The 27,224-nt window shown below is 47.3% G+C and overlaps 3 protein-coding genes across 3 annotated transcripts in view; all 3 read left to right on the top strand.

Annotated features, from left to right (window-relative positions):
- Positions 1-27,224, top strand: part of LOC140418873 (uncharacterized) — a 98,177-nt gene that overhangs the window by 30,620 nt on the left and 40,333 nt on the right. The gene's annotated exons all lie outside the window — the stretch shown is intronic.
- The window catches only part of LOC140418864 (uncharacterized), a 113,965-nt gene continuing 103,349 nt past the window's right edge, over positions 16,609-27,224 (top strand). The window contains exons 1-2 of the mRNA XM_072502500.1: positions 16,609-16,718; positions 24,144-24,227. The gene's annotated coding sequence lies outside the window, so the exon portion shown is untranslated. The remainder of the gene's footprint in view (positions 16,719-24,143; positions 24,228-27,224) is intronic.
- LOC140418868 (uncharacterized) lies at positions 17,129-21,108 on the top strand. The gene has a single exon (XM_072502506.1). It carries the CDS (start codon positions 19,739-19,741, stop codon positions 20,963-20,965), a length of 1,227 nt encoding a protein of 408 aa, XP_072358607.1. The 5' UTR covers positions 17,129-19,738; the 3' UTR covers positions 20,966-21,108.

The raw sequence follows: 27,224 nt of genomic DNA, 5'->3' as shown, positions 1-27,224 counted from the left end.
TCTCTTCTCCTGGCTACCTCCGCACTCAGGTCTTGATAGATCCGCAGGATACTGTTGTCCCATTTGCAGCACCATGTCTGCTTGGCCCACTGTAAAACGCGCTCCTTATTCAGATATCTGTGGAATCTCACCACCATTGCCCTCAGGGGGGTCTCCCATTCGCGGCTTCCTCGCAAGCGCTCTGTGAGCCCTGTCCACCTCCAAGGGTCGTGGGAATGCCCCATCCCCCAGCAGCTTCTCAAACATGGCCGCTATATATGCCCCAGCGCCCGCTCCTTCAGATCCCTCCGGGAGCCCAACGATCCTCAAGCTCTGCCGGCGGGATCTATTCTCTAGGTCCTCCACCTTCTCCAGGAGCGTTTTCTGCTGGTCTCTTAGCATCCCCACCTCCAACCGGTCCACATCAGACACCATTTCCCTGGCCCTACACTCATCCCTAGAGCATCTCGAAAACAAGGAATCCTACATTAGACTCCTATTTATTGACTGCAGCTCCGCCTTCAACACCATAATCCCAGCCAAGCTCATATCAAAGCTCCAAAACCTAGGTCTTGGCTCCCCACTCTGCAACTGGATCCTCGATTTTCTGACTAACAGACCACAATCAGTAAGAATGAACAACAACACCTCCTCCACAATAGTCCTCAACACCGACGCCCCACAAGGCTGCGTACTTAGACCCCTACTCTACTCCCTGTACACACATGACTGCGTGGCAAAACTTGGTTCCAACTCCATCTACAAGTTTGTTGACGATATGACCATAGTGGGCCGGATCTCGAATAACGATGAGTCCGAATACAGGAGGGAGATAGAGAACCTAGTGGAGTGGTGTAGCGACAACAATCTCTCCCTCAATGCCAGCAAAACTAAAGAGCTGGTAATTGACTTCAGGAAGCAAAGTACTGTACACGCCCCTGTCAGCATCAACGGGGCCGAGGTGGAGATGGTGAGCAGTTTCAAATTCCTGGGGGTGCACATCTCCAAAAATCTGTCCTGGTCCACCCACGTCGACGCTACCACCAAGAAAGCACAACAGCGCCTATACTTCCTCAGGAAACTAAGGAAATTCGGCATGTCCACATTGACTCTTACCAACTTTTACAGATGCACCATAGAAAGCATCCTATCAGGTTGCATCACAGCCTGGTATGGCAACTGCTCAGCCCAGGACCGCAAGAAACTTCAGAGAGTCGTGAAGACCGCCCAGTCCATCACACGAACCTGCCTCCCATCCATTGACTCCATCTACACCTCCCGCTGCCTGGGGAAAGCGGGCAGCATAATCAAAGATCCCTCCCACCCGGCTTACTCACTCTTCCAACTTCTTCCATCAGGCAGGAGATACAGAAGTCTGAGAACACGCACGAACAGACTCAAAAACAGCTTCTTCCCCACTGTCACCAGACTCCTAAATGACCCTCTTATGCTTCATCCGATGCCAGTGCTTATGTAGTTACATTGTATATGTTGTGTTGCCCTATTATGTATTTTCTTTTATTCCCTTTTCTTCTCATGTACTTAATGATCTGTTGAGCTGCTCACAGAAAAATACTTTTCACTGTACCTCGGTACACGTGACAGTAAACAAATCCTATCCAATCCAATCCAACTCCACCGCTGTTTGATGTTCCTCCTGGCCTACCAGCTCCTTCTCTACTTTCTGAATCACCCGATCTTGGGCATCCAATCTAAGTTCCAGCCGCGAAATTGCCTCTTTAATTGGGTCAAAGCAGTCTTGCTTCTGCTTGGCGAAGCCCTCCTGGAAAGCTTGCATCAACTGCTCCGTTGACCGCTGGGTCGACAAACCAGAGGTCCAGTCATCTGCCATGCTTACTCCCAGTGCCGCTTCAGCCCAAGTCTTCTCTGTCTTTCTGTTTCTGCACTTATGAGCACTTCTAGTCCTCCTCTCCATGCACCGATGTGCGAATTCAGTTCACAATTGCCTCTGTCATCAATTTTTAAAATCAAGTCCAGTAAAATGTCAGGGAAAAAGGTCCAAAAGTCCGACCCGAGCGGGAGCCACCAAATGTGCGACTTACTCCTTCATAGCCGCCACAGGAAGCCCGCGGAGAAAGCTTTTGATCGGGTAGCGTGGAATTACCTGTGGGAGGCGCTGGGAAGGTTTGGGTTGGTGAGGGCTTTATTAACTGGGTGCGGTTGCTCTATCAGGCACCAGTAGCGAGTGTGCTTACGAACTGGCTGAGGTCGGGGTATTTTAAACTACACCGAGGGTTGAGGTAAGGGTGCCCCCTCTCCTTGTTACTGTTTGCTCTGGCCATAGAGCCATTGGCCATGGCGTTAAGAGCCTCTAGGAACTGGAAATGGCAGGTTCGAGGGGGGTGGGGGGGGGGGTGGGGGGTGGAGCACCGGGTCTCGCTTTACGCAGATGACCTGCTCTTGCATATCTCAGACCCATTGGAGGGGTTGGGGGAAGTAATGCAAATCCTGGGGGAATTTGGCAATTTTTCAGGGTATAAGTTGAACATGGGAAAAGGTGAGATGTTCGCGATCCAGGCAAGAGGACAGGGGAAGAGACTGGGAGAGCTGCCGCTTAGAATGGCAGTGTAGAGCTTTCGGTATCTGGGAATCCAGGTGGCCCGGGAATGGGAGACACTGCACAAGTTAAACCTATCCCAGCTGGTAGAGGAAATGGAAGAGGGCTTTAAGAGATGGGACATGCTCCCGCTATCACTGGCGGAGTGGGTACAGACCGTGAAAATGGTCCTCCCCAGATTTCTGTTTGTCTTTCAGTGCCTCCCCATCATCATCCCCGAGGCCTTTTTCAAGCGGGTGAATAAGGTTATTTCAGGCTTTGTGTGGGCGGGTAAAACCCCACGAGTGAAGAAAGTGTTGCTGGAGCGCAGTCGGGGGGAGGGTGGGTTGGCGCTGCCAAACTTCTACAATTACTACTGGGCGGCTAATATAGCCATGATCAGGAAGTGGGTAGCGGGGGGAGGGGTCGGTGTGGGAGCGGATGGAGGTGGCGTCATGCAAAGACACAAGTTTGGGATCACTGATAACGGCACCTCTTCCGTTCTCGCCGGCCCGATACTCCACAAGTCCGGTGGTAGTGGCGACTTTGAGAATCTGTGGGCAATGGAGGAGATATAAGAGAATGGAGGGAGCATCGGTTTGGACCCCGATTTATAATAATCATCGGTTTGTACAGGGTAGGCTGGATGGTGGGTTCTGGAGATGGCAAAGGGCAGGAATTAGAAGGATGGGGGATCTATTTATAGACGGGAGCTTTCCCAGCTTGAAAGCCTTGGAGCATAAATTTGAATTGCCAGCAGGGAACGGGTTTAGGTATTTGCAGGTGCGAATCTTCCTGAGAAAACAGGTTCCGGCCTTTCCGCTGCTGCCACCACGGGGGATACAGGATAGAGTAGTCTCCAGTACCTGGTAGGAGAGGGGAAGGTAGCAGATATTTACCAGGAGCTTTCGGAGACAGAGGAAATTCCAGTGAAGGAGCTTAAGGGCAAGTGGGAGGACGAGCTAGGAGAAGGGATAGAGGCGGGGCTATGGGCAGACGCCCTAAGCTGGGTTAATAGTTCCTCATCATGTGCCAGGCTTAGCCTGATACAATTTAAGGTAGTCCACCGGGCACACATGCCGGTGGCCCGGATGAGCAAGTTTTTCGGGGTAGAGGATAGGTGTGCAAGGTGCGCAGGAAGCCCAGCAAATCATGTCCACATGTTTTGGGCATGCCCAAAGCTTGGAGGGTTTTGGCAGGGTTTTGCTAAAACCAAGGGTGGTGCTGCATCCTGAGGTAGCGATCTTTGGAGTGTCGGAAGAGCCGGGGGTTCAGGGGGCGAAAGAGGCTGACGTCTTGGCCTTTGCCTCCCTGGTAGCCCGGAGACGGATCTTGCTAATGTGGAGGGACTTGAAGCTCCAGAGTGTGGAGACCTGGGTTAGTGACATGGCTGGGTTTATGTCTCGAGAAGATAAAGTTAGCCTTAGGAGGGTCAATGGTCGGGTTCACCCGGAGGTGACCGCCGTTCGTTGACTTTCTCGGGGAAAATTAAAATGTCAGCAGAAACAGTATTCCAAGGGGGGGGGGGGGGGTGGGATTGTTGTTTTATGGTTGGGGTGTGTGACGATTGGGTTGGGGGTGGTAATGTTTATTGTACCATGTTTTTGTCACTGTTATTGTTATTATCATAAAAAATTTCAAATACCTTACGAAAAATATTTTTAAAAAGAGTCACTGCAAATTTGGAAAACCAGTGACAACATCTGGGCCTCAGACAAGAAAGAAAAGTGTCCCAAATGCCTTCTTGACCACCTGATCTACCTGTCCAGCCATCTTCGGGAATCTATGGTTTTTGAATCCAAGGTCACTGTTCCTGTATAATTCTCAACATCATCCCATTTATTCTTCATTCCCTTCTCTTGTTACCCTCCAAATTCTTGATGTCACACTGCTCCAGTTGAATTCTGTTTGCCATTTTTCTGTCCATCTGAACCAGGCAATTGATATCTTCCTGCTGTCATCGGATTTATTCTGCATAATAATAATCTTTTAGTGTCACAAGTAGGCTGACATTAACGCTGCCACACTGCAGCGCCTGTTCAGGTACACTGAGGGAGAATCCAGAATGTCACCTTTAACAAGCACGTCTTTCTAAGCGGAAACCGGAGTACCAGGAGGAAACCCACGCATTGTCAAACACATGAATAACTTCTGTATCTTTCACCAACTTCTTCATCATAGCCCCTACATTTAACTCAAAATCATTGATTTGCACCACAGAACTGTGGAACCCCACATGAAATAGGCATCCAAATAAATTTTAGTCCTGCATGTGGTTAACAGCAGCAATAACAGCAGAATCCAAACCCGGATGCCGCCTGTGAACTTGCTGGTGTCTGAGCAGGTTGTTTGACTGAGCAAATGCCTTTCCACACACGGGACAGTTGAATGGCCTCTCCCCAGTGTGAACTCACTGGCGTTTCAGCAGATTGTTAACTTTTAAATCCCTTCTCACAGTGCGAACATTTAAATGGTCTCTGATCAGTGTGAACAAGTTGGCGTATCAGAAGATTGGAAGAAGCAATGAATTCCTGTCCACACACACAGAAGATGAATGGCCTCTCCCCAGTGTGAACTCGATAGTGTGTCAGAAGGTGAGCTAACCGAGTGAATCCCTTCCCACAGATCGAGCAGGTGAATAGCCTCTCCCCAGTGTGAGTGTGTTGGTGTTTCAGAAGATCCCATTTGCTTAAAGGTTTTCTCACAGTCAGAACAATTAAATGGTCTCTAATCAGTGTGAAATAATTGGTGAATCAGAAGGTGGGAGGAATAAGTGAATCTCTTCCCACACACGGAGCAGGTGAATGGCCTCTCCCCAGTGTAAGAGCGATGATGTATCAGTAAATCCTTTTTACTTTTAAAGCTCTTCTGACAGTCAGCACATTTAAATGGTCTCTGATCAGAGTGGACCTGACGGTGGGTCCGGAGGTTTGATAAAGCATTAAATCCCTTCCCACAATCCAGACAGGTGAATGGCCTCTCACCTGTGTGAACATGAAATGAAATGAAAATCACTTATTGTCACAAGTAGGCTTCAAATAAAGTTACTGTGAAAAGCCCCTAGTCGCCACATTCCGGCGCCTGTTCAGGAAGGCTGGTACGGGATGGTGTGTAGAGGCGGGATGACTGAGTGAATCCCTTCCATCAAACAGAGCAGGTGAATGACCTCTCCCCAGTGTGACTGCATCGATGAGTTTTCACTTCAGATGGATAATTGAAACCCTTCCCACAGTCACCACATTTCCAGGGTTTCTCCGTGATGCCGGTGTTCTGGTGTTCTTATGTCTGTCCAGGTTGGACGATGAGTTGAAGCCTCATCTACACACAGCCTGAGTGCAGTTTCTTCCTGATGTGAAGCCTTGTCCACACACACAGCCTGAGTACGGTCACTTCCTGATGTGAAGTCTGGCCCACACACACAGCCTGAGCACGGTCTCTTCCTGATGTGAAACCTGGTCCACACACACAGCCTGAGTCCGGTCACTTCCTGATGTGAAATCTGGTCCACACACACAGCCTGAGCACGGTCTCTTCCTGATGCGAAACCTGGTCCACACACACAGCCTGAGTACGGTCTCTTCCTGATGTGAAGCCTGGTCCACACACACAGCCTGAGTACGGTCTCTTCCTGATGTGAAGCCTGGTCCACACTCACAGCCTGAGTACGGTCTCTTCCTGGTGTGAAGCCTGGTCCACACACACAGCCTGAGTACGGTCTCTTCCTAATGTGAAGCCTGGTCCACACACACAGCCTGAGTACGGTCACTTCCTGATGTGAAACCTGGCCCACACACACAGCCTGAATACGGTCACTTCCTGATGTGGAGCCTGGTCCACACACACAGCCTGAGTACGGTCACTTCCTGATGTGAAACCTGGCCCACATACACAGCCTGAGTACGGTCACTTCCTGATGTGAAACCTGGCCCACATACACAGCCTGAGTACAGTCACTTCCTGATGTGAAATCTGGTCCACACACACAGCCTGAGTACGGTCTCTTCCTGATGTGAAGCCTGGTCCACACACACAGCCTGAGTACGGTCTCTTCCTGATGTGAAGCCTGGTCCACACTCACAGCCTGAGTACGGTCTCTTCCTGGTGTGAAGCCTGGTCCACACACACAGCCTGAGTACGGTCTCTTCCTAATGTGAAGCCTGGTCCACACACACAGCCTGAGTACGGTCTCTTCCTGATGTGAAGCCTGGTCCACACACACAGCCTGAGTACGGTCACTTCCTGACGTGAAGCCTGGTCCACACACACAGCCTGAGTACGGTCTCTTCCTGATGCGAAACCTGGTCCACACACACAGCCTGAGTACGGTCTCTTCCTGATGCGAAACCTGGTCCACACACACAGCCTGAATACGGTCACTTCCTGATGTGGAGCCTGGTCCACACACACAGCCTGAGTACGGTCACTTCCTGATGTGAAACCTGGCCCACATACACAGCCTGAGTACGGTCACTTCCTGATGTGAAACCTGGCCCACATACACAGCCTGAGTACAGTCACTTCCTGATGTGAAATCTGGTCCACACACACAGCCTGAGTACGGTCTCTTCGTGGTGTGAAGCCTGGTCCACACACACAGCCTGAGTATGGTCACTTCCTGATGTGAAACCTGGTCCACACACAGCCTGAGTACGGTCTCTTCCTGATGTGAAACCTGGCCCACACACACAGCCTGAGTACAGTCTCTTCCTGATGTGAAACCTGGTCCACACACAGCCTGAGTACGGTCACTTCCTGATGTGAAACCTGGTCCACACACACAGCCTGAGTACGGTCTCTTCCTGATGTGAAGCCTGGTCCACACAGCCTGAGTACGGTCACTTCCTGATGTGAAACCTGGTCCACACACACAGCCTGAGTACGGTCTCTTCCTGATGTGAAGCCTGGTCCACACAGCCTGAGTACGGTCTCTTCCTGATGTGAAGCCTGGTCCACACACACAGCCTGAGTACAGTCTCTTCCTGATGTGAAACCTGGTCCACACACACAGCCTGAGTACGGTCACTTCCTGATGTGAAACCTGGTCCACACACACAGCCTGAGTACAGTCTCTTCCTGATGTGAAACCTGGTCCACACACACATCCTGCGTACGGTTACTTCCTGATGTGAAACCTGGTCCACACACACAGCCTGAGTACGGTCACTTCCTGATGTGAAGCCTGGCCCACACACACAGCCTGAGTACGGTCACTTCCTGATGTGAAACCTGGTCCACACACTCAGCCTGAGTACGGTCTCTTCCTGATGTGAAACCTGGTCCACACACACAGCCTGAGTACGGTCTCTTCCTGATGTGAAGCCTGGCCTACACACACAGCCTGAGTACGGTCACTTCCTGATGTGAAACCTGGTCCACACACAGCCTGAGTACGGTCTCTTCCTGATGTGAAGCCTGGTCCACACACACAGCCTGAGTACGGTCTCTTCCTGATGTAAATGGTGCAATATTCTTTCAGACTCTGTGTTTGGTTAAAGCTCTTTGCACAGCCAGTTCCCTGGAATAATCACTGTGTGTATGTGCCTCAGTGCTTTTCCAGTCACACTGATGTTTGCAATCTTTTCTCTCAGGCAGGACAAACATTTCTCCTTCCACATTGAAAGGCTGATGATTTTCAACTCCTGATGAATCAATCAACTCCTGATGAATCATCACACTCCAGCGCCTGTTCGGTTACACGGAGGGAGAATTCAGAATCTCCTATTCACCTAACAAGCACATCTTTCAGGACTTGTGGTAGGAAACTGGAGCACCCGGATGAAACCCACGCAGACACGGGAAGAATGTGCAGACTCCACACAGACAGTGACCCAAACCAAGAATCGAACCTGGGACCCTGGTGCTGTGAAGCAACAGTGCTAACCATTGTGCAAGAATGGCACCAGGGATAAGTGACTCCAGTTAGTTGGAGTGGCTGGAGTAGCTGAATTTCTCTCCTGAGATCACAGCATCTGGAGGGTGGAGAATAGGGCCATCCAGCCCTCTGAGACTGTGTTGGCTCTCTGTGGAGCAAGCCAGTCTGTCCATTGCCCTGTTCTATCACCAAATTTGTGCAGGTTTATTTCTCTCAGTGCCTGTCCAATTTCCGATTGAAATTCTTCCGTCGTCTCTGCATCTCCTACTCTCATAGGTAGTAGGTTCGAGGTTGTTTGCGCTCGTTTTACATGTGTCTGGAGGTTCACAGAGTAATCAAAATGTGTCAACGCCATGGTTATTACACAAAATTAAGACTCCGTCTTCATCAATGATTCTGATGAGGACACCGAGTGTAATATATCTTAGTTTGCAGACAATTAGAATAAATGTACATTTCTATAAAATCTCTCACTACCACTGGACCTCCTAAAGTGTTTTAAAGCCAATGGAGTACTTTTGAAACATATTCACTGTTGTAATGTAGGAAGCTGTAAGTACCATGTGTAATCACATTTAGTTATAAAATTGTCATTTTCACAGTGTATTCACAAGGTCAAGCAAGCCCTTTTATACCTCTAGCATGTGGCTTCCTGCAGCCATTTCACCTTCTGTACCTTTTCTTTATTAACTATGTATTGATTTTATAGCAAAAAAACAATAATTATATTCATGATTATTCAGTAGTGAACATTGATCATCATTAGTGAATTGGTGTATTAGGTAATTATATTGTAAAGACTAGATCTTTATTTTAAAAAATAAATGATCAACCAAAATGTTTCCAGAAACTGCAGAGCTATCAGAATTTGTTTAAAAAAATAAATTGCTCAATAATTTTGCGAAGTTACGAGATGTGGTGAGAAGCGTGTATATAATATTACATGTACTCAGCAGTGTGACCTCCCACCAGTAGGTGGTGTCAGGCATCAGTCAGGTGACATCCAGCGACCAGCAGAAGGTTGTAAAGCGTGCACGAGGCCAGTTGCACATAAGGGTAGTTCCAAGAGTGTCGAATCTAACTCTGTGATAACTTGGTCTGTATAGCATTCTAATCATTCCCTTACCACGTGTACATTAATAAATCATCGTTCTGGCTAAGTCACCAGCAATTCTATAGAGTCATTGCAAGAATAGATCATAGAACACATCATATTCTGCCAAGACTATGTGGGCTAGGCATTGGAGGAATGGTATTGTTACTGTGCGAGTAATCCAGAGACCCAGGTTAATGCTCTGGGGATCTGGGATCGAATCTGCCTTTGACACATGGTGAAACTGAAATTGAATGACAGTATCGAATTAAAAGTCTGATGATAACATTCTTGATTGTTGTAAAAACTCATCTGGTTCACTAATGTCCTTCAGGAAATCTGCTCTCTTTGTGTGGCCTGGCCTATATGTGACTCCAGATCCACAGCAATGTTGTGGCTGATTTGTAAATGCCCTCTGAAATAGCCTCACAAGACACGCAGTTCAAGGGCAATTGGAATGAGCAGTAAATGCTGGCCCAGCCAGTGACACCCACCTCCCATGAATGAATAATTTTTAAGAAGACTCATTGTTCAATTTGAAGACGAGTAAGAAACTCTCTTTGATTGGATTTGATTTATTCTCACGTGTACCAAGTACAGTGAAAAGTATTGTTCTGCGTACAGTCCAGACAGATCGTTACACACATGAAAAAACAAAGTGCGGATCTTGGCAGTTTGCTCAGTTCACAAAATAATTTAATGGCTTTGTAGACTCAGATTAATATTTTAATCACCATCCAAAACATACCTAATGGTAATGTGTGCTCATATAGACAAACACAAACGATACTGTAACTGAATTCGAGGAAATGGCAGAGATTTAACTGAACCACCTTTTTGAAAAATTCGGCCTTAATGATAGAGAAACAGGAAAAGCCACTCAGGGAGATGAGGAAATCCAGGCTCAGTGCGGATTTGCTGTCACCCCTCCTTTCTTATACATGAACGGGATTTAGGCTGCAGAATGTTTCATACCAAAACACAGAGAGGTCAAATATAAGCAACACATAATTCTCAATTCACTTCCATTTAACTATATTTGTCTTTGTTCAAAGGCTGACTGTGGTCAAACTGAACAAAGATTGATGGGATTTCTGTTACCCAGTGAAACGCTTTCTTTTCTTGGTCAGTCGTGTTTGCAATTCAATGGTGTATATTTCAGAGTTATTCAGAGTGAAGACTCGAGAGCTATTCAATTCAAACTGAAATCATATATAACACATAAATATACTGATGTTCAACACTGAATAATGAAACAAATATTGAGTAAAATTGGTGGAAATTTTCTGTAGGAAGGTAAGAATGATGCATTAATGATTGAATCGAGAGCATTGTTCCGTTAGATATTTACTGAACAAATGCTAAAGTTCAACGTAAGTTCTACACCTTATGGTCTTATGAGTTGAGACATCTGTTTTAAAGGAACAGCTGTCTTCATGTAATAAGTGACCTGGCCTCTCAGCTGAACCAGTGAAAGCTGCAGCAAGACTGTGCAGTTGAATGTTGCACAGGGCCATTGGGTACCGTGCTGCCAGCTGTTTCTGAAGCCTAGAGGTTATCACATTCACCTAACGGGCGAAAGGTGCTCTGAAAGCCAGTGATTCTAAACAAATATGCTGGACATTAACCTGGTGATGTAAGACTTGTTACTGTGCCCACCCCAGTCCAACACCAGCATCTCCACATCATAAATTAGAAGCATTTAATGCTTCTGCCAATTTTGAATCAGACTCGATGGACCGAATGGCCTCCTTCCGCACTGTCTGTTCTATGTTCTATATGTAGAAAAATTCAATGATGCAAAATCATACTTTGAATGCGAGTCTTTGCAAGTAATTAAGTCTTTACAGGTCCATACAGTACGACTGGAGAGAGGGATAATCACAGGTTAAAGAGGTGTGAATTGTCTCAAGCCAGGACAGTATTTTGCAAGCACATGTGATGTGACATGAATCCAGGGTCCCGGTTGAGGCCGTACTCCTGTGTGCGGAACCTGGCTAGCAGTTTCTGCTCGGCGATTCTGCGTTGTCGCGAGTCCTGAAGGCCGCCTTGGAAAACGCCTACCCGAAGATCAGAGGCTGAATGCCCTTGACTGCTGAAGTGTTCCCCGACTGGAAGGAACATTCCTGCCTGGCGATTGTTGCGCAATGTCCGTTCGTCCGTTGTCACAGCGTCTGCATGGTCTCGCCAATGTACCACGCCTCGGAACATCCTTTGCTGCAGCTTATAAGTTAGATAACGTTGGCCGAGTCGCACAAGAATATACCGCATTGTTGGTTGGGGGGTGTTCTCACGTGTAATGGTGGTACCCATGTTGATGATCTGGCACGTCTTGCAGACGTTGCCATGGCAGGGTTGTTTGGTGTCATGGTCGCTGTTCTCCTGAACGCCGGGTAGTTTGCTGCATTCAATGGTCTGTTTGAGGTTGCGCAGTTGTTTGAAGGAAAGTAGCGGGGATGGCCTTGGCAAGATAGAACATAAAACATAGAACAGTACAGCACAGAACAGGCCCTTCGGCCCTTGAATGTGTGCCGAGCTTGTCCGAAATCAAGATCAAGCTATCCCGCTCCCTGTCATTCTGGTGTGTTCCATGTGCCTATCCAATAACCGGTTGAAAGTTCCTAAAGTGTCCGACTCTACTATCACAGCAGGCAGTCCATTCCACACCCTAACCACTCTCTGAGTAAAGAACCTACCTCGGACATCCCTCCTATATCTCCTGCCTTGAATCTTATGCCTCCTTGTAACAGCTACATCCACCCGAGGAAATAGTCTCTGAACGTCCACTCTATCTGTCCCCCTGATCATCTTATAAACCTCTATTAAGTCGCCTATCATCATCCTCCGCTCCAAAGAGAAAAGCCCTAGCTCCCTCAAACTTTCCTCATAAGACCTATCCTGCAAACCAGGCTGCATCCTGATAAATCTCCTTTGCACCCTTTCCAATGCTTCCACATCCTTCCTATAATGAGGCGACCAGAACTGCACACAATATTCCAAATGTGGTCTCACCAGGGTCATGTATAGTTGCAGCATAACCCCCTGGTTCTTAAACTCAAGCCCCCTGTTAATAAACGCTAACACACTATAAGCCTTCTTCACGGCTCTATCCACTTGAGTGGCAACCTTCAGAGATCTGTGGACATGAACCCCAAGATTGCTCTGTTTCTCCACATTCCTCAGAACCCTGCCGTTGACCCTGTAATTCGCATTCAATTTTTTTCTACCAAAATGAATCACCTCGTACTTATCAGGGTTTAACTCCATCTGCCATTTTTCGGCCCAGCTCTGCATCCTATCAATATCTCTTTGCAGCCTACAACAGCCTTCCACCTCATCCACTACTCCACCAATCTTGGTGTTATCAGCAAATTTACTGACCCACCCTTCAGCCCCCTCCAAGTCATTGAGAAAAATCACAAATAGCAGAGGACCCAGCACTGATCCCTGTGGTACACCACTGGTAACTGGTCTCCAGTCTGAAAATTTTCCATCCACCGCCACCCTCTATCTTCTATGTGATAGCCAGTTACTTATCCAATTGGCCAAATTTCTCTCTATCCCACACCTCCTTACTTTCTTCATGAGCCGACCATGGGGGACCTTATCAAATGCCTTACTAAAACCCATGTATACGACATCAACTGCTCGACCTTCATCTGCACACTTAGTTACCTCCTCAAATAATTCAATCAAATTTGTGAGGCAAGACCTACCCTTCACGAATCCGGATTAAGCTGCATCTTTCCAAATGGTCATAAATCCTATCCTTTAGGACCTTTTCCATTATCTTACCGACCGCCAAAATAAGACTAACTGGCCTATAATTACCAGGGTCATTCCTATTCCCTTTCTTGAACAGAAGAACAACATTCGCCACTCTCCAGTCATCTGGCACTATCCCGTGGACAGTGAGGACCCGAAGATCAAAGCCAAAGGCTCTGCAATCTCATCCCTTGCCTCCCAAAGAATCCTTGGATATATCCCATCTGGCCCAGGGGACTTGTTGACCCACAGGTTTTTCAAAATTGCTAATATATCCTTCTTCAGAACATCTACTTCCTTCAGCCTACCCACCGGTATCACACTCTCATCCTCAAAAACATGTTTGTCTTCATCGATGACTTGTTGAAGGCTGTGAAGATGTTGTAGTTTCTCGGCCCCAGGGAATTCATCAGGCGAATGAGGCTCCGGGTGTTCTTCCACTGGCACCAGGAGGCATACAGTGAACCCAATGAGACAACCAATGAACCGGAACAGCAGACTGAGAGACCTGTGGGACTGGAAGATCCAGCCAGCAGGAAGGACTGGAAAACCCGACCATTGAAACAATCCGATCAGCTGATTCTACAGCTCCTCTTCCACTAACCCACTCACTAAAACTGCCTCGAAGACCTTTCTCATTCAAATTCTGAACTCACAACTTTCTCCTATTTTCCTGCTGTTTCCCATCATGCTCTATCAGCGCTCATCTTGTCTGTGAGACTTACCCTTTGGTCCTTTGACCCGATTCTCACTAAACTGTTTAACATCCAACTTCCACAATCATAGAATTTACAGTGCAGAACAGGCCATTCGGCACATCGAGTCTGCACTGGCCCTTCTCAAGCCCACACCTCCACCCTGTCCCCATAGCCCAGTAACCCCACTTAACCCTTTTGGACACTAAGAGCAATTTAGCGTGGCCACTCCACCGAACCTGCACATCTTTGGACTGTGGGAGAAAACTGGGGCACCCAGGGTAAACCCACGCAGACACAGGGAGAACATGCAGACTCCGCATAGACAGTGACCCAACCCGGGAATCGAACCTGGGACAGTGGAGCTGGAACTGTGCTAACCACTGTGCATCCCCTGATTTATTGGATTCAAGTTCAAATACAAACCACGATGAAGCATCTGCCGTGGTGGGGTTTGAACCTGCATTCTCAGAGAATTGTGCTGGGTCTCGGGATTACTCATCCAGTGACAATGCCACTACACCATCACCTCCCCAGTCAAGCACTTTGCAGGGCTCGTCCGGGATATGGACCCGGTACCTCTCGCATTTTGGAAACCCCCTAAGCGAAAATCATACTCCACGGTTTCAACGGTATCTCCATGGAGTCAGTGTCTTTGTCTGTTTCCTCTTTAGACAATCAAGTGAAGCTTGGTCCTCACACAGAACACGTGTATGGTTTCTCCCCTCCATGAATGGTGTGTTTTTCCAGGCTGTAACTGGTTAAAGCTCTTTCCACAGTCAGTTCACTGGAACACACTCACTCAGGTGTGTGTGTGTCTCGGTGTTTTCCAATCACACTGATGATTGAAATATTTTCCCACAAACAGAACAAACATTTTTCATTCCAATTTATAGTCTGAGGATATTCAGGTCCACACCAACCGAGTGACACTGTCGGATCGTAATGTGATATTTGGTTTTGTGTTTCCTGTCTGAAAATCCTCTCCTATTGCCCTGTAAAAGGAGTTTACAAAGGTCACACTTTCAGTACAGGATAGAAATTCAGAACAGTTAATTCCAATTTCTGCAGAACATTTTTGTCTCTCTTCTTTCCCCAAAGCTGTAAATCCCCGTCCACACATTCTACTCCTGCCTGGGGCTGAAATCCAAATAAAGTACTGGATCATTATTTCCTTTTACCAAAGTTATATAATTTGAGGTAAGAACATGCTTTATAAGTCACTTCATCCATTGTGACAGACTATAATCTGAATCACTCTGACTAATTGACTGTGTGGAGATTTGATGAACAATCACAAAGGTCGTTTCTCCAAATCTTCCAGGGTTTCCTTTGTTCTTCCTCTCCCTCTCGAACTAAGTTATACGGATATCAGACTCAGGGTCCATTCTGGTTCTCTTCCTGCTGACTAAATAACTTCAATCAAATATGGAGAAGACTGAATCCACTGTTCGGTCCCTGCTCCAACCTCCATTCCTGACATACCGACTCTACCCCTCTCCCTGGCAACAGTCTGAGACTTAGACAGTCTCTTTGTAAATTTGGTTTCATACTGATCCAATGAGCTTCTGACCTCATAGAATTTACAGTGCAGAAGGAGGCCATTTGGCCCACCCAATCGGCACTGGCCCTTGGAAAGAGCTCCCTAGCTAAGCCCACACCTCCACCTTTACCCGTAACCACCCCCCCCCCAACCTTTTTAGATACTAAGGCAATTTACCATCGTCACCTCCCGATTCAACAATTCCCTTACACACCTGGCTGCTCTCCCACATTCTACCTCTGTAAACTTAAAGCCAGCCAAAAGTCAGCTAACCATGTCTTAATACACAGCAAGTTCCTTTCCCCTATGATCCCTGTGCTCCGAGACTTGCATTTGCTCCCAGTCAATTCTCACCCTTGTTTGCAAACCCCTCCATGGCCTCGTCTCTCCCTGTGTCTGTCATCTCCTCCAGCCCCACAACCCCCTGAGATATCTGCACAGCTCTGATCCTGGACTCTTGCACACGCTGGATTCCAATTACTACGTCATGGTTTTAAGTTCCCTCGGCCCCAAGCACTGAATTCCCTCCCTAAACCTCCCCATCTCCACCTCACTCACCTCCTTTCAGACTCTTTTAAACTCACCTCTTTGACCAAGTTTTTGGTCACCTGCCCTAATATCTCCTTTTGTGTCTGGGTGTCTCACTTTGTTTTATAATGTTCCTGTGAAGTAGACTGGGATGATTTATGATGTTAAAGGTGTTATATAAATAGAAGTTGTTGTTGTTGACTGTAACCCTGACCTCCTGCTTTACAATATCCCATTGGTTTCACAACAAACTCTATCTCTGATGTTTTGCCCCCTGCGGGTTTGCAGCCTCTATAAAGACGGCGGCCGTTAACTCAGGCCTGTCACCGGGAGCAGGCCGCAGCTGTCCCCCAGCTCGATGCAAACCCGGGCCCGGAAACTTCTTATTGGTGTTTGGAGCCTCCACCGGGTTTCAGTGAAACCTCCCGGCCGAGTCCAGCATCGGCACTGCGCATGCTCCAGCTCACAATGCCCAGGGAGTGATTGACGGCAGCTCTGGACCAATAGGAAGAGAGGGGTGGGCCTGGAGGACCGAGAGATTGCAGCGGATCCTCCCACCAATTGGAGTGAATGAGAGGCGAGGCTGAGCCCCGGTCTCCCACGTGAATTGGATCATGCGCAGTGCCGATGACAACTCAGGATTCGTACGGTCGGGTGGAAATTGTCCACTGGTCAGATCCCGCTCGGTGAGTGATGAGAGAGGGATGGAGCCGGTTGATGCGTCGGGCGACTTCATAAACACTCCGTGTAGGCCCCAAGCCCCGAATACGAAGCTCGGATACAACAGTTGAACCGGCGAACGCTGCTCGGGCTTTTCCTCGAGACAAGCCCGGGTGGCCGGGCGCATGCGGAGGGAGCGATAGCCCCGGCTTTGCTCCGCCTCCCATTCACACTGATTGGTTGGAGGACCAGCCGCTCTCGGTCAGTCCTCCAGCCCCGCCCCCTGAGCTGGAGCAAACCGTTCAGAATCCTACAGATCGTAGATATCATAGAATTTACAGTGCAGAAGGAGGCCATTCGGCCCATCGAGTCTGCACCGGCTCTTGGAAAGAGCATCCAACCCAAGGTCAACACCTCCACCCTATCCCCATAACCCAGTAACCCCACCCAACACGAAGGGCAATTTTGGACACGAAGGGCAATTTATCATGGCCAATCAACCTAACCTGCACATCTTTGGACTGTGGGAGGAAACCGGAGCACCCGGAGGAAACCCACGCAGACACGGGGAGGATGTGCAGACTCCGCACAGACAGTGACCCAAGCCGGAATCGAACCTGGGACCCTGGAGCTGTGAAGCAATTGTGCTATCCACAATGCTACCGTGCTGTCCTAGATAGAAGTCTTGTTAAAGTCCAACAGGTTTTCACAGGTTAAAAGGTGTGAATTGTCTCAAGCCAGGACGGTTGGTAGGATTTCACAAGCCCAGGCCTGATGGTGGGGGTGAATGTAATGCGACATGAATCCAGGGTCCCGGTTGAGGCCGTACTCATGTGTGCGGAACTTGGCTATAAGTTTCTGCTCGGCGATTCTGCGTTGTTGCGCGTCCTGAAGGCTGCCTTGGAGAACGCTTACCCGAAGATCAGAGGCTGAAAGCCCTTGACTGCTGAAGTGTTCCCCTCTTTAACCTGGGGTTACCCCCGTCTCTGGATCTGTAAAGACTTAATTACCTGCAAATGCTCGCATTCAAAGTATCGTCTTGCATCTTTGACTTTGTCTATATATATGTTTCTAGAACATACCTCTTCATTCATCCGAGGAAGGAGCAGTGCTCCGAAAGCTAGTGATTTCAAACAACCTTGTTTGTCTTCAACCATGGTTTCATGGTCATCCGTACACAATCAATGAATTCAAATTTTACCTTCTGCCTCAGTGACAGTCAAGGCTGGGACATCATTAGGACAGTCAAAAACATTTTTTTGTAATTTTCTTTGAACATTTCTCTTCAGCGGATATTAAAATATTGAAAATGGGATAAAGGTTGATTGGCTGACAGTCAATCACTGTCCTGTAAGGTAATGAGTCCTTTTGCTTCCCAATTGGCCAAGGAAGGCAGTGTGTCACAAGGATGGATGTGTTGACCGATTAATGGCTGGAGGATGGGGGCAGGTCATGTGATCGAACCTCCAAAGTTGGCAAGGAGAGAATGTTGTGAATTTCTATCCTAATCTGACAGTGAGGTTTCTGTAAATTTAAGGATACTGGAAGTGGAGGTATAACAGATGGGAAACGCAAACCAAACGTCACATAGCGATCCGACAGAGTCACTCAATTCATTAGAAACTGAATTTCAGCAGTATCTGGGTGTGGAAGGTAAAGGTTTGTCTGTTCTGTCTGTGAGTGAAGATTTCAAGTCTCAATGTGACTTGAAAAGCCCCGAGATTCACAAACCCTGGTTAGGCCAAACCTGGAGAACTGTGTTCAGTTCTGGGCAACAAGCCTGAGGAAGGATAGAATGGCCTCAGAGGGAGTGAAGCACAGATTTACCTGAGTGATATCTGAACCCGCTGGGGTTAAATTACAAAACTAGATGACAGAAAAGAGTCAGAGACATTATGGCACAGAGAATAGCATTCGGTCCATTGAGTTCATGCTAGCTCTCTGGGGCAATCCAGTCAGTCCCATTCTCCTTCTAATTGTGCTCACCCCAGTCCAACGCCGGCATCTCCACATCATGATTGCCTTTTAAGGACGCAAGTTCCAAAGTCTTACAACCCTCAAGAGAATAAAAAATCCACATCTCCATCTGAAATGGGAGACCCTTATTTTGCAACAGTGACCCCCTCGTTCTAGATTCTCCCACAAGAGGAAACATCCTCTCCACAGCCACCCTGTCAAGACCCCTCAGGATCTTATATAGTTCAATCCAGGTTTTACCCAAAACTTTAAATCTGTGTCTCAACTGCTTGTACGATCAGTGAATGGAAGCAGGGTGTCTTTGTCCATCTGATGGAAATCTGGCATAATTTTGTGTCCCTGAATCAAATCTCCCCTCAACCTTCTTTGCTGGAACAATTCTGGTAAATCTCTTCTGCACCTTCTCCAAGAACTTTCACATCCTTCCTTTTTGTAAAAGAATTTAGAGTACCCGATTAATCTTTTCCAATTGAGGGGCAATTTAGCGTGGCCAATCCACCTAGCCTGTACATCTTTGGGTTGTGGGTGCAAAACCCACGAAAACACGGGGAGAATGTGCAAACGCCACACGGACTGTGACCCAGAGTTGATTTGAAGCTGGGACCTCGGCGCCATGAGGCAGCAGGGCTAACATTCTGCGCCACTGTGCTGTCCTCTTTACATCCTTCCTGAAGCGTGGCGATCAGAGCTTCATAGAATTCCTACAGTGCAGAATCATAGACTTTACAGTGCAGAAGGAGGTCATTCAGCCCATCAGGTCTGCACTGGCCTTTGGAAAGAGCACGCTACTTAAGCTTATGCCCACGCCTCCAACCTGTCCCTGGAATCCAGTGATCCCAACTAACCTTTGGACACGAAGGGGCAATTTAGCATGGCCAATCCACCTAACCAGCACATCTTTGGACTGTGGGAGGAAACCAGAGGAAATCTGTATAGACACAGGGAGAAATTGCAAACTCCAGACAGAGTCACCCGAGACTCGAATTGAACCCGGGACCCTGGAGCTGTGAGGCAGCAGTGCTAACCACTTTGCCACCAGAAGCATAATTTAGTATCAATATTTCAATTTATGAAGCTCAAGGTCGATTATGCTTTGCCAACTACTGTCTTAATATATCTTGTAGATATACAAAATCCCTCTTCACCTCTTTCTCTCTCCTCCCAAAGAGGTCAATTGGATTTTATAACAATCCAGCCGTTTTCATGGTCACTTTTTCCCAGTGCCGACAAGAATCATTCAGCAATTTCACGACCTACCTTTGTGTTTTTGTGGGTTCTCTCTCACCCCCTATTTTCTGTTTTTAAATCAGTTTCACAGAGTGTTCGAAGGGGAGGCTTCAAAATCCGGAAACTCAAACCAAGCATCACATCAGGATCTGACAGAGTCCTCAGTTTATCATATCCTGAATATCAGCGGATTTTAAATATGGAAGGAACAAGCATCGTTGACAGTAGTGAGAAACCGTACTTGATTTGTGTCTGTGGACGAGGATTTGCTCTATCATCAGGCCTCACAAGCCACAAATGCAGTCACACTGAGGAGAAACTGCGGAAATGTGCGGACTGTGGGAAAGGATTCACTTCCCCATCCAAGCTGGAAATTCATCGACGTAGTCACACAGGGGAGAGACCATTCACCTGCTCCACGTGTGGGAAGGGATTCGCTGGCTCATCCGCGCTGCAAAATCACAAGCAAATTCACACTGGGGAGAGACCGTTCACCTGCTCCACGTGTGGGAAGCAATTCACTCAGTCATCCGCTCTGTGCACACACCAGCGAATTCACACTGGGGAGAGACCGTTCACCTGCTCCAAATGTGGGAAGGAATTCACTCGTTCATCCCACCTACTGAGACACCAGCGAGTTCACATTGGGGAGAGGCCATTGAGCTGCTCCGAGTGTGGGAAGGGATTCCGTGATTCATCCACCCTGCAGAAGCACCAGCAAGATCACACCAGGGAGAGACCATTCACCTGCTCAGAGTGTGGGAAGGGATTTACTATTTCATCCGACCTGCTAAGTCACCAGCGAATTCACACTGATGAGAGACTGTTTCAATGTCCAGGCTGCGAGAAGTGCTTTAAAACCTCTGGGAATCTGACACGCCATCAACGTGTTCACACTGACGAGAGACCGTATCGGTGCTCTCACTGTGGGAATGGGTTCACACAATCATCTCAGCTCATTGTACATCAGCGAACTCACACTGGGGAGAGGCCATTCACCTGCTCCAAGTGTGGGAAGGGATTCACCACCTCATCCCACCTGCTGAGACACCAACGATGCCACAAGTAACGACTGCGATTGGGTTTTGCTGTTTCTCACATTCAGGACTGAACCATGTTCATTTGGGTCTCTTTCTGCTGATAACAAATTCCAGCCCATTTACAGGGGCTAATATTCTGGCTAAAAGTCAAATAAATTAGATTTGTGTTATATATACCGTGTGCTGAAATTTTTTAATATCTCTGACACAAGTTAGTTCCTTTGAAGTACTCTCGCTCTCCCCTGTCTCTTCCATCCTCACCTCCAACAAGAAGTGTGAGGAGCTTGTGGAGCTTCTTTGTGACTGAGATTGAGTAAATCTGATCAGCTGCCTCTGCTGCTTCCCTCCGTTCCGCGAGCCCACCGGACCAAACTGTCTCTAAATGTCATCCTTTCCCGAACAGGCGCCAAAATGTGGCAACGAGGCGCATTTCACAGTAACTTCATTGCAGTGTGAATGTAAGCCTCCATGTGACAATAAAGATTATTATTATTTACTTTCCTCATGACGTTAACTGGCTGGAGTTTAATCTTCAAGATATATGTTGTTTTTTGTGATGGCGGGGTCCCTTTTTAAATCATCATCTGTGATCTTATCCTTCGATTTAAGACCTCCCAAAGAAGCTGGTGAACAATAAAATTATGAATTTTTACTTCAGCCCTAAGTTTTTGTAATAAACTCTACAATTCAGTGTCTGAACGCTTCCTCTGATTAACATCTCCAGTTAGAAAATGCTGATTAATCCTCACTGACAATCCTTACTGACTGACAAATTCTTCACAGTGACACCTCCATTATGAAAGTAAATTATCAATTAAAATATAACAGGTCAATATTTTCCAAGAACACCGAAAAAATAATAATAATAACAATCTTTATTGTCATAAGTAGGCTTACATTAACACTGCAATGAAATTACAGTGAAAACCTCCTCGTCGCCACACTCTGGCACCTGTTCAGGTGAATGTTCAATTCACCCAACAAGCACGTCTTTCGGGGAGAACGTGCAGATTCTACAAAGGCAGTGACCCAAGTGGGAATTGAACCCGGGACCCTGGTGCTGTGATGCAACAGTGCTAACCACTTTGCTTCCGTGCCACCTGAATGATGCTGTTTGATGCGCATGTTGTCATGATAGTGACTGATTGGCAGCAAACTCTTGCCAGTCATTATGGTCAATGCACATAAGTGGGGAGTGAACAGGAGTCATGTAAATTCAAAGACAGAGAAGGCAGCACCCAGTTATTAGCCTTGACCAGAATATCAGCTTTTTCTGCATTGTTTCTCCAGAGTTATTAAAGCTCTCAATTGTCTCACAGGAATGAAACACAGGTTGAGGTGCTGATGGAGATCCTGGTGCATCCTCAGCCACCAATATTAATTATATATAAAATCGAGGGCTTGAAATATGTGAAGGTAGTGGTATGATCAATAAGTTTGCAGATGGAAAATTGTTGGTGTAACTGGCGAGGAGAAAAGCCTTAAATTACAGCATGATACAGATGGACTGGTCATATGGGCAGTACAGTGGCAAATGGAATTTAACCATGAAAAGTGGTAGCTCTTGTCCAGAGTCAGTACAGACATGATGTGTCAAGTGACTTCCATCTGTGCTGGATCATTCCAGAAAACACTGAACATTAAGTATCACGAGCAAGAGGGAAGAAGATGGAAGAATTACTGATTCTGGAATTGTACCCAACAAGAGTTTGCATCTTGTGGGAAGGAGAGAGGAAGGACCCATTGTGGATAAAAACCTTTCAGTTCTGCATTATTCCACAAGAGATCAGCATTTAATCATTTTGAGAAATGGGAATACCCATTGACAATAATTTGTTTGATTATTTTTGCAATTGGTGACGAAGTTATTTTGTATTAACTATTTCAATGGTGCGGCTTTTTCCCAACATTCTTTGCGGCTGTGAATGTTCCCTATTCACTCCACAGGAGCGCAGTGCGCAGACGCAATGTTGGGCTGTATCTGGAGCAAGCGCAATGTCACTTTGCTCGGAGGTCTGCGAGTGTGAGTGCGGGGGCAGTGAGGTGTAGGGAGGAATAGAGTCTGGAGTCGGGGTGGGGAGGGAGTGAAGGCTTCATAAACACCCCCTGCTGGTCACAAGGCCGGAATAAGACCCTGCAAACCCCGTGTTTGCAGCTGTGGAGCTTTTATCCGGTATCAGGCCCAGTTCCACGGCCGCCATCTTTGTTTAGTGGCGCGGCTGAAGGGCCATCTTGATGACGTAACAGGCGGTGCTTCAGGATCCCGGTGACCAGGAGAGAAAATCATTGTCTCGATGATTGACAGGCCCCTCCAGAAGGGGGTGGTGCTACTGCCATGTGTGGCAATCCGTAGAACAGAAGAAGAATAACATCAGAATTAGCAGCAGGAGTAGGCCATTCGGCCTATTGACACTGCTCTGCCATTCAATAAACGTTGATCCGAATGTGCCATTAATTACATTTTCCTGTCTGCCCCCAAAACTTTTGACTCCCCAGTAGATAAATAAAGACGAACTCAGCTTTGAGCATATTCAGTGACCCAGCGCCACTACTCTCTGGGAAAGAGAATTCCACAAACTCAGCTTTGACAAAGAGTCATCCAGACTCAAAACGTTAGCTCCCTTTTCTCTCCACAGATACTGTCAGACCTGCTGAGATTGTCCCGTATTTACTGTTTTTGTTTCAGATTCCAGCATCCGCAGTAATTTGCTTTCATCCACAGACTGATGACCCTCTGAGGGAAGACATTTCTCCTTATCTCAGTGTCAAATTGGAGAACTCTTATCTTTAAACTGTCCCCCTTAGTTCTTCAATCCCCATGTGGGAAATATTCTTTCATCAAAACCCCTCGAATGTTTCAATAAGATCACCTCTCATTCTTCTAAACTCCATCGGGTACAGACCAATCAGGCTCGATCTTGCTCCATAAAACAAACTCTCCTATCCCAGAAATCAGACCAGTGAAACTTCACTGAACTGCCTCCAAAGCAAGTATAACCCACATTACATAATCCTAGGACTGGCAACAAGGGAAGAGAATGTTTGGAACTTCTATCCTGGACTCGGAGTGATGGATTTTGGAAACTCCTTTTACCGGGGGTTAGGGGAGGATTTACACCCAGTAAACTCAAACCAAGATAAATGTTTGTCTGATCTTAATTTCTAACCTCGACTAGCATTTCTGACCATTGTAATTTCCTTTTACAGCTGCTTCCAAAGCTTCTGATATCTTTCCAGCCGAAGATTGCAGCAGGAGATTGTAAACTTGAAAACACCAAAATTGTGACAGAGGTGAGTATTATTATTAATTATAAATTTACAGTCCCCAATTATTTGTTTCCAATTAAGGGGCAATTTAGCATGGCCAATCCGAAGCTGGTACTCCCAGTTCAGACTTTGATGTTGTGAGGTTGTTGATGTGGTGGAGAGTGGCTGTTGCTGCTTTCTCTGTTGCTCAGTTTGCTGCCTGTTTTCAGTGCTAGTTGCTGCTAGAGGAAGGCGAGGGGAGACCAGGAAGGAGAGGAGAGAGCGGGAAAGAGAGGGGAGAGAGAGAGAAGGATGGAGAGAGGAGAGAAAGACAACAACAAGGAGGCAACTTCAAAAACAAGATGGGAGTAAAGCCCTTTGGACTGCTTGTTTGCTGGGCCCCTCCCCGGTTGAGGGCCTGGCCCAGTCCTCCCAACTGATAACATTTGCCTTCAGCAAGGACAAAACCCTCCTTATTCTATCCGGTGTGTTTGTTCTGGGGCAGGGGGATCGAGTGGGCAGTGTGTTTGCTGAGCCCCCTCCCGGACTGAAGACCCCACACACCAGCAGGGAAGAGGTGGAATCCATTGGGTGGTCTTTCCAGGGTGGGAGCACGGACTGTGTTTTTGCTGAGTCCTACTTGGGCCGAAGACCTCGCGGACCAGTGCTAACCACTGCCACCGTGCCATCCTTTGTCATGATGTTTCCATTCCTATTTTATCACACACCTCCCAGTGACACTCATTGTAACACAGAAACTTCAAAATATCAATGCTACCTTGCATCTTGCCCTCCTATTATTGTCTGATGATAACAGTAACAGAGTAACACACACCAGAATTGGAAATTAGATAGGTTGTTGTCTAATAATAATAGTGACAGAGTAACGTACACCAGAATTGGAATAACAGGCAGGTTATTGTCTAATCATGACAGAGTTACGGGGGTGACTCAGTGGTTAGCACTGTTGCCTCAAGCACCAGGTACCTGGCTTTGATTCCGACCTTGGGTCACTGTCTGCGTGGACTTTGCACATTGGAAGAGGAGGGGCAGGACTGGAGGACCTACCGGGAGTGGCTGGTCCTCCAACCAATCGGAATGAATGAGGGGCGGTGCCCGCTGTGATTAAAGCACGCGCAGTGTGGGTAATGGCAAAGGAGAATGGCTGTGTCTTCAGATCCGAAAGTGGCGTTTAACAAAATGGAGGAAGCGAGAGATCGCGGAGGTGGGCAGAAACGTTGTGTAAAGCTGTTGTAAGCTGCATCTTCGGAAAAGAGTTTCCGGGACCCCGTTTGTACCAAGCGGAGCTGCAGCTCCTTGTGTTTGGCTCGGGTTAACGGCCGCCATCTTTATTGGATGTGAATCAGGGCGCATGCGCATTTGTCATCTTTGTCGGGGCGATGTTTCAATGAGTGGGAGGAGCTTGTTCCCCATTGTTCAGGATGGAGACAACTTGTCCATCAAACTGGATTAGTCTTTGATTCCCAATGTCTTATTGATGATGCAAAGGGGTGGCAGAGATGGAAAGAAAAGGAAGCCAATCCTGCTCTCCGGATTTCACTGTCTTATTAGACATTCTGTCCCATGTGTTCAAAGCTCTGCGGCTCTGTTCAGCCACATGACGACCCAGGGCAGAAATTCACAACCCTGAGTAGACGTCACACTCAAATCGAGGGGACTGCTGATGACAAGAGGGTCAGTGTGCAGCTTGGGGGGGGGGGGGGGGGGGGTGGATGAGAGGTCTTCCTGGACCAGGGAGCAGGAGGGGAGAATGTTGTGAATTTCTATCCTAGACTGACGGTGATTAATTTTGGAAACTCCTTTTACAGGGGGTTAGTAGGTGAGGATTTACACACAGCAAATTCAAACCAGGAAAAAGGTTTATCTTTCCTGAATTTCATTTCTGGACTGACAGTGATGCCTTTGTAAACTTCTTTCACAGGGACTTAGAAAGGGATTCGCAGACAGGAAACTCACAACCAATCTTCACATCGAATTCTGACAGCACCATTCGGGTTATCAGGACCTGGAGATTATCGACCTTTGTGTGTAAGCATTGAGTTCCATATCATTATCACTCACTGTGTAAAATGTCTACCTCCTATCTCCCCTGTAGATCTTGTTCACAATCTTAAATCTGTGTCCCGTAATTCTTTTACAATCTACTGATGGGAACAGTAAAAAAAAATCTTTTGCTAGGTTTGCCGTTGTCGTTTCTGGTGCCTGGGTCGATGCCGGGTGGTCCGTCTGGTTTCATTCCTTTTTCATGTTTTTGTTGTGGTTGAATCAGCTTGGACCAGTCCATTTAGGATCCAGAACACAATTGAAGTCTCCTCCAAGAATCAATTGATCTGTATCCAGGATGGATTCCGACAATTTTTTTTACAAATGTTTCTATGAGATCCCCTCATTAAAAAAAAGATCGAGAAGCAGAATTAGGCCATTCAGCCCATCGAGTTTTCAAGTTTGTTCTGCCATTCGATCATGGCTGATATGTTTCTCATCCCCATTCATCTTGTATTGTAGCTCTCGTGAAATGAATGCGAACATTGCATTTGCCTTTCTAACTGCCAACTTTCCTTTATTTGTTCTTGGGATGTGGGTATTCCCTTGGCCCAATGTTACAAATCGTAATCAGTTCGCAAAGCATAATTTATATCAAAAATATCCATTTTAGTGGCAGGTTTATTACCCAACATGCGTTGCAGCTGAGAATGTGCTCTATCCACATGACAGAAGCTTCTTGCACATGCGCAGAGTCCGGCTGTGACTGGAGCATGCGGTGTTCGGGCTGTGATCGGCGCATGTACAGTTCAGGTTGTCGCTGACGGTGCGAGGAGCGGGGAAGAAACAATTGAGCGACTTTCAGGATTGGAGCCGGTGGGTGGCCGGGGAGCAATAGAAGCTGCGGAGTGAGCCGGGAGGCTTCATAAATACCCTGTGGAGGCTTCAACTCCCGGTGAAAATGTTAACGGTCCCGTCTTAAACAGCACCGAATAGAGTGAGAGCTGAGCGGTGACAGGCCCGGAATACCGGCCGCCA

The sequence above is a fragment of the Scyliorhinus torazame genome, chromosome 5 (genome assembly GCF_047496885.1).
Source record: "Scyliorhinus torazame isolate Kashiwa2021f chromosome 5, sScyTor2.1, whole genome shotgun sequence".
Taxonomy (NCBI): Eukaryota; Metazoa; Chordata; class Chondrichthyes; order Carcharhiniformes; family Scyliorhinidae; genus Scyliorhinus; species Scyliorhinus torazame.
The sequence above is the reverse complement of the archived record's forward strand: the minus strand, read 5'-3'. Positions and strand labels throughout refer to the sequence as shown.

What these genes read in the sequence shown, in the direction of transcription:
- LOC140418868 (XM_072502506.1), top strand. Translation starts at nt 19,739, where the DNA reads ATGAAGCTCAAGGTCGATTATGCTTTGCCAACTACTGTCTTAATATAT.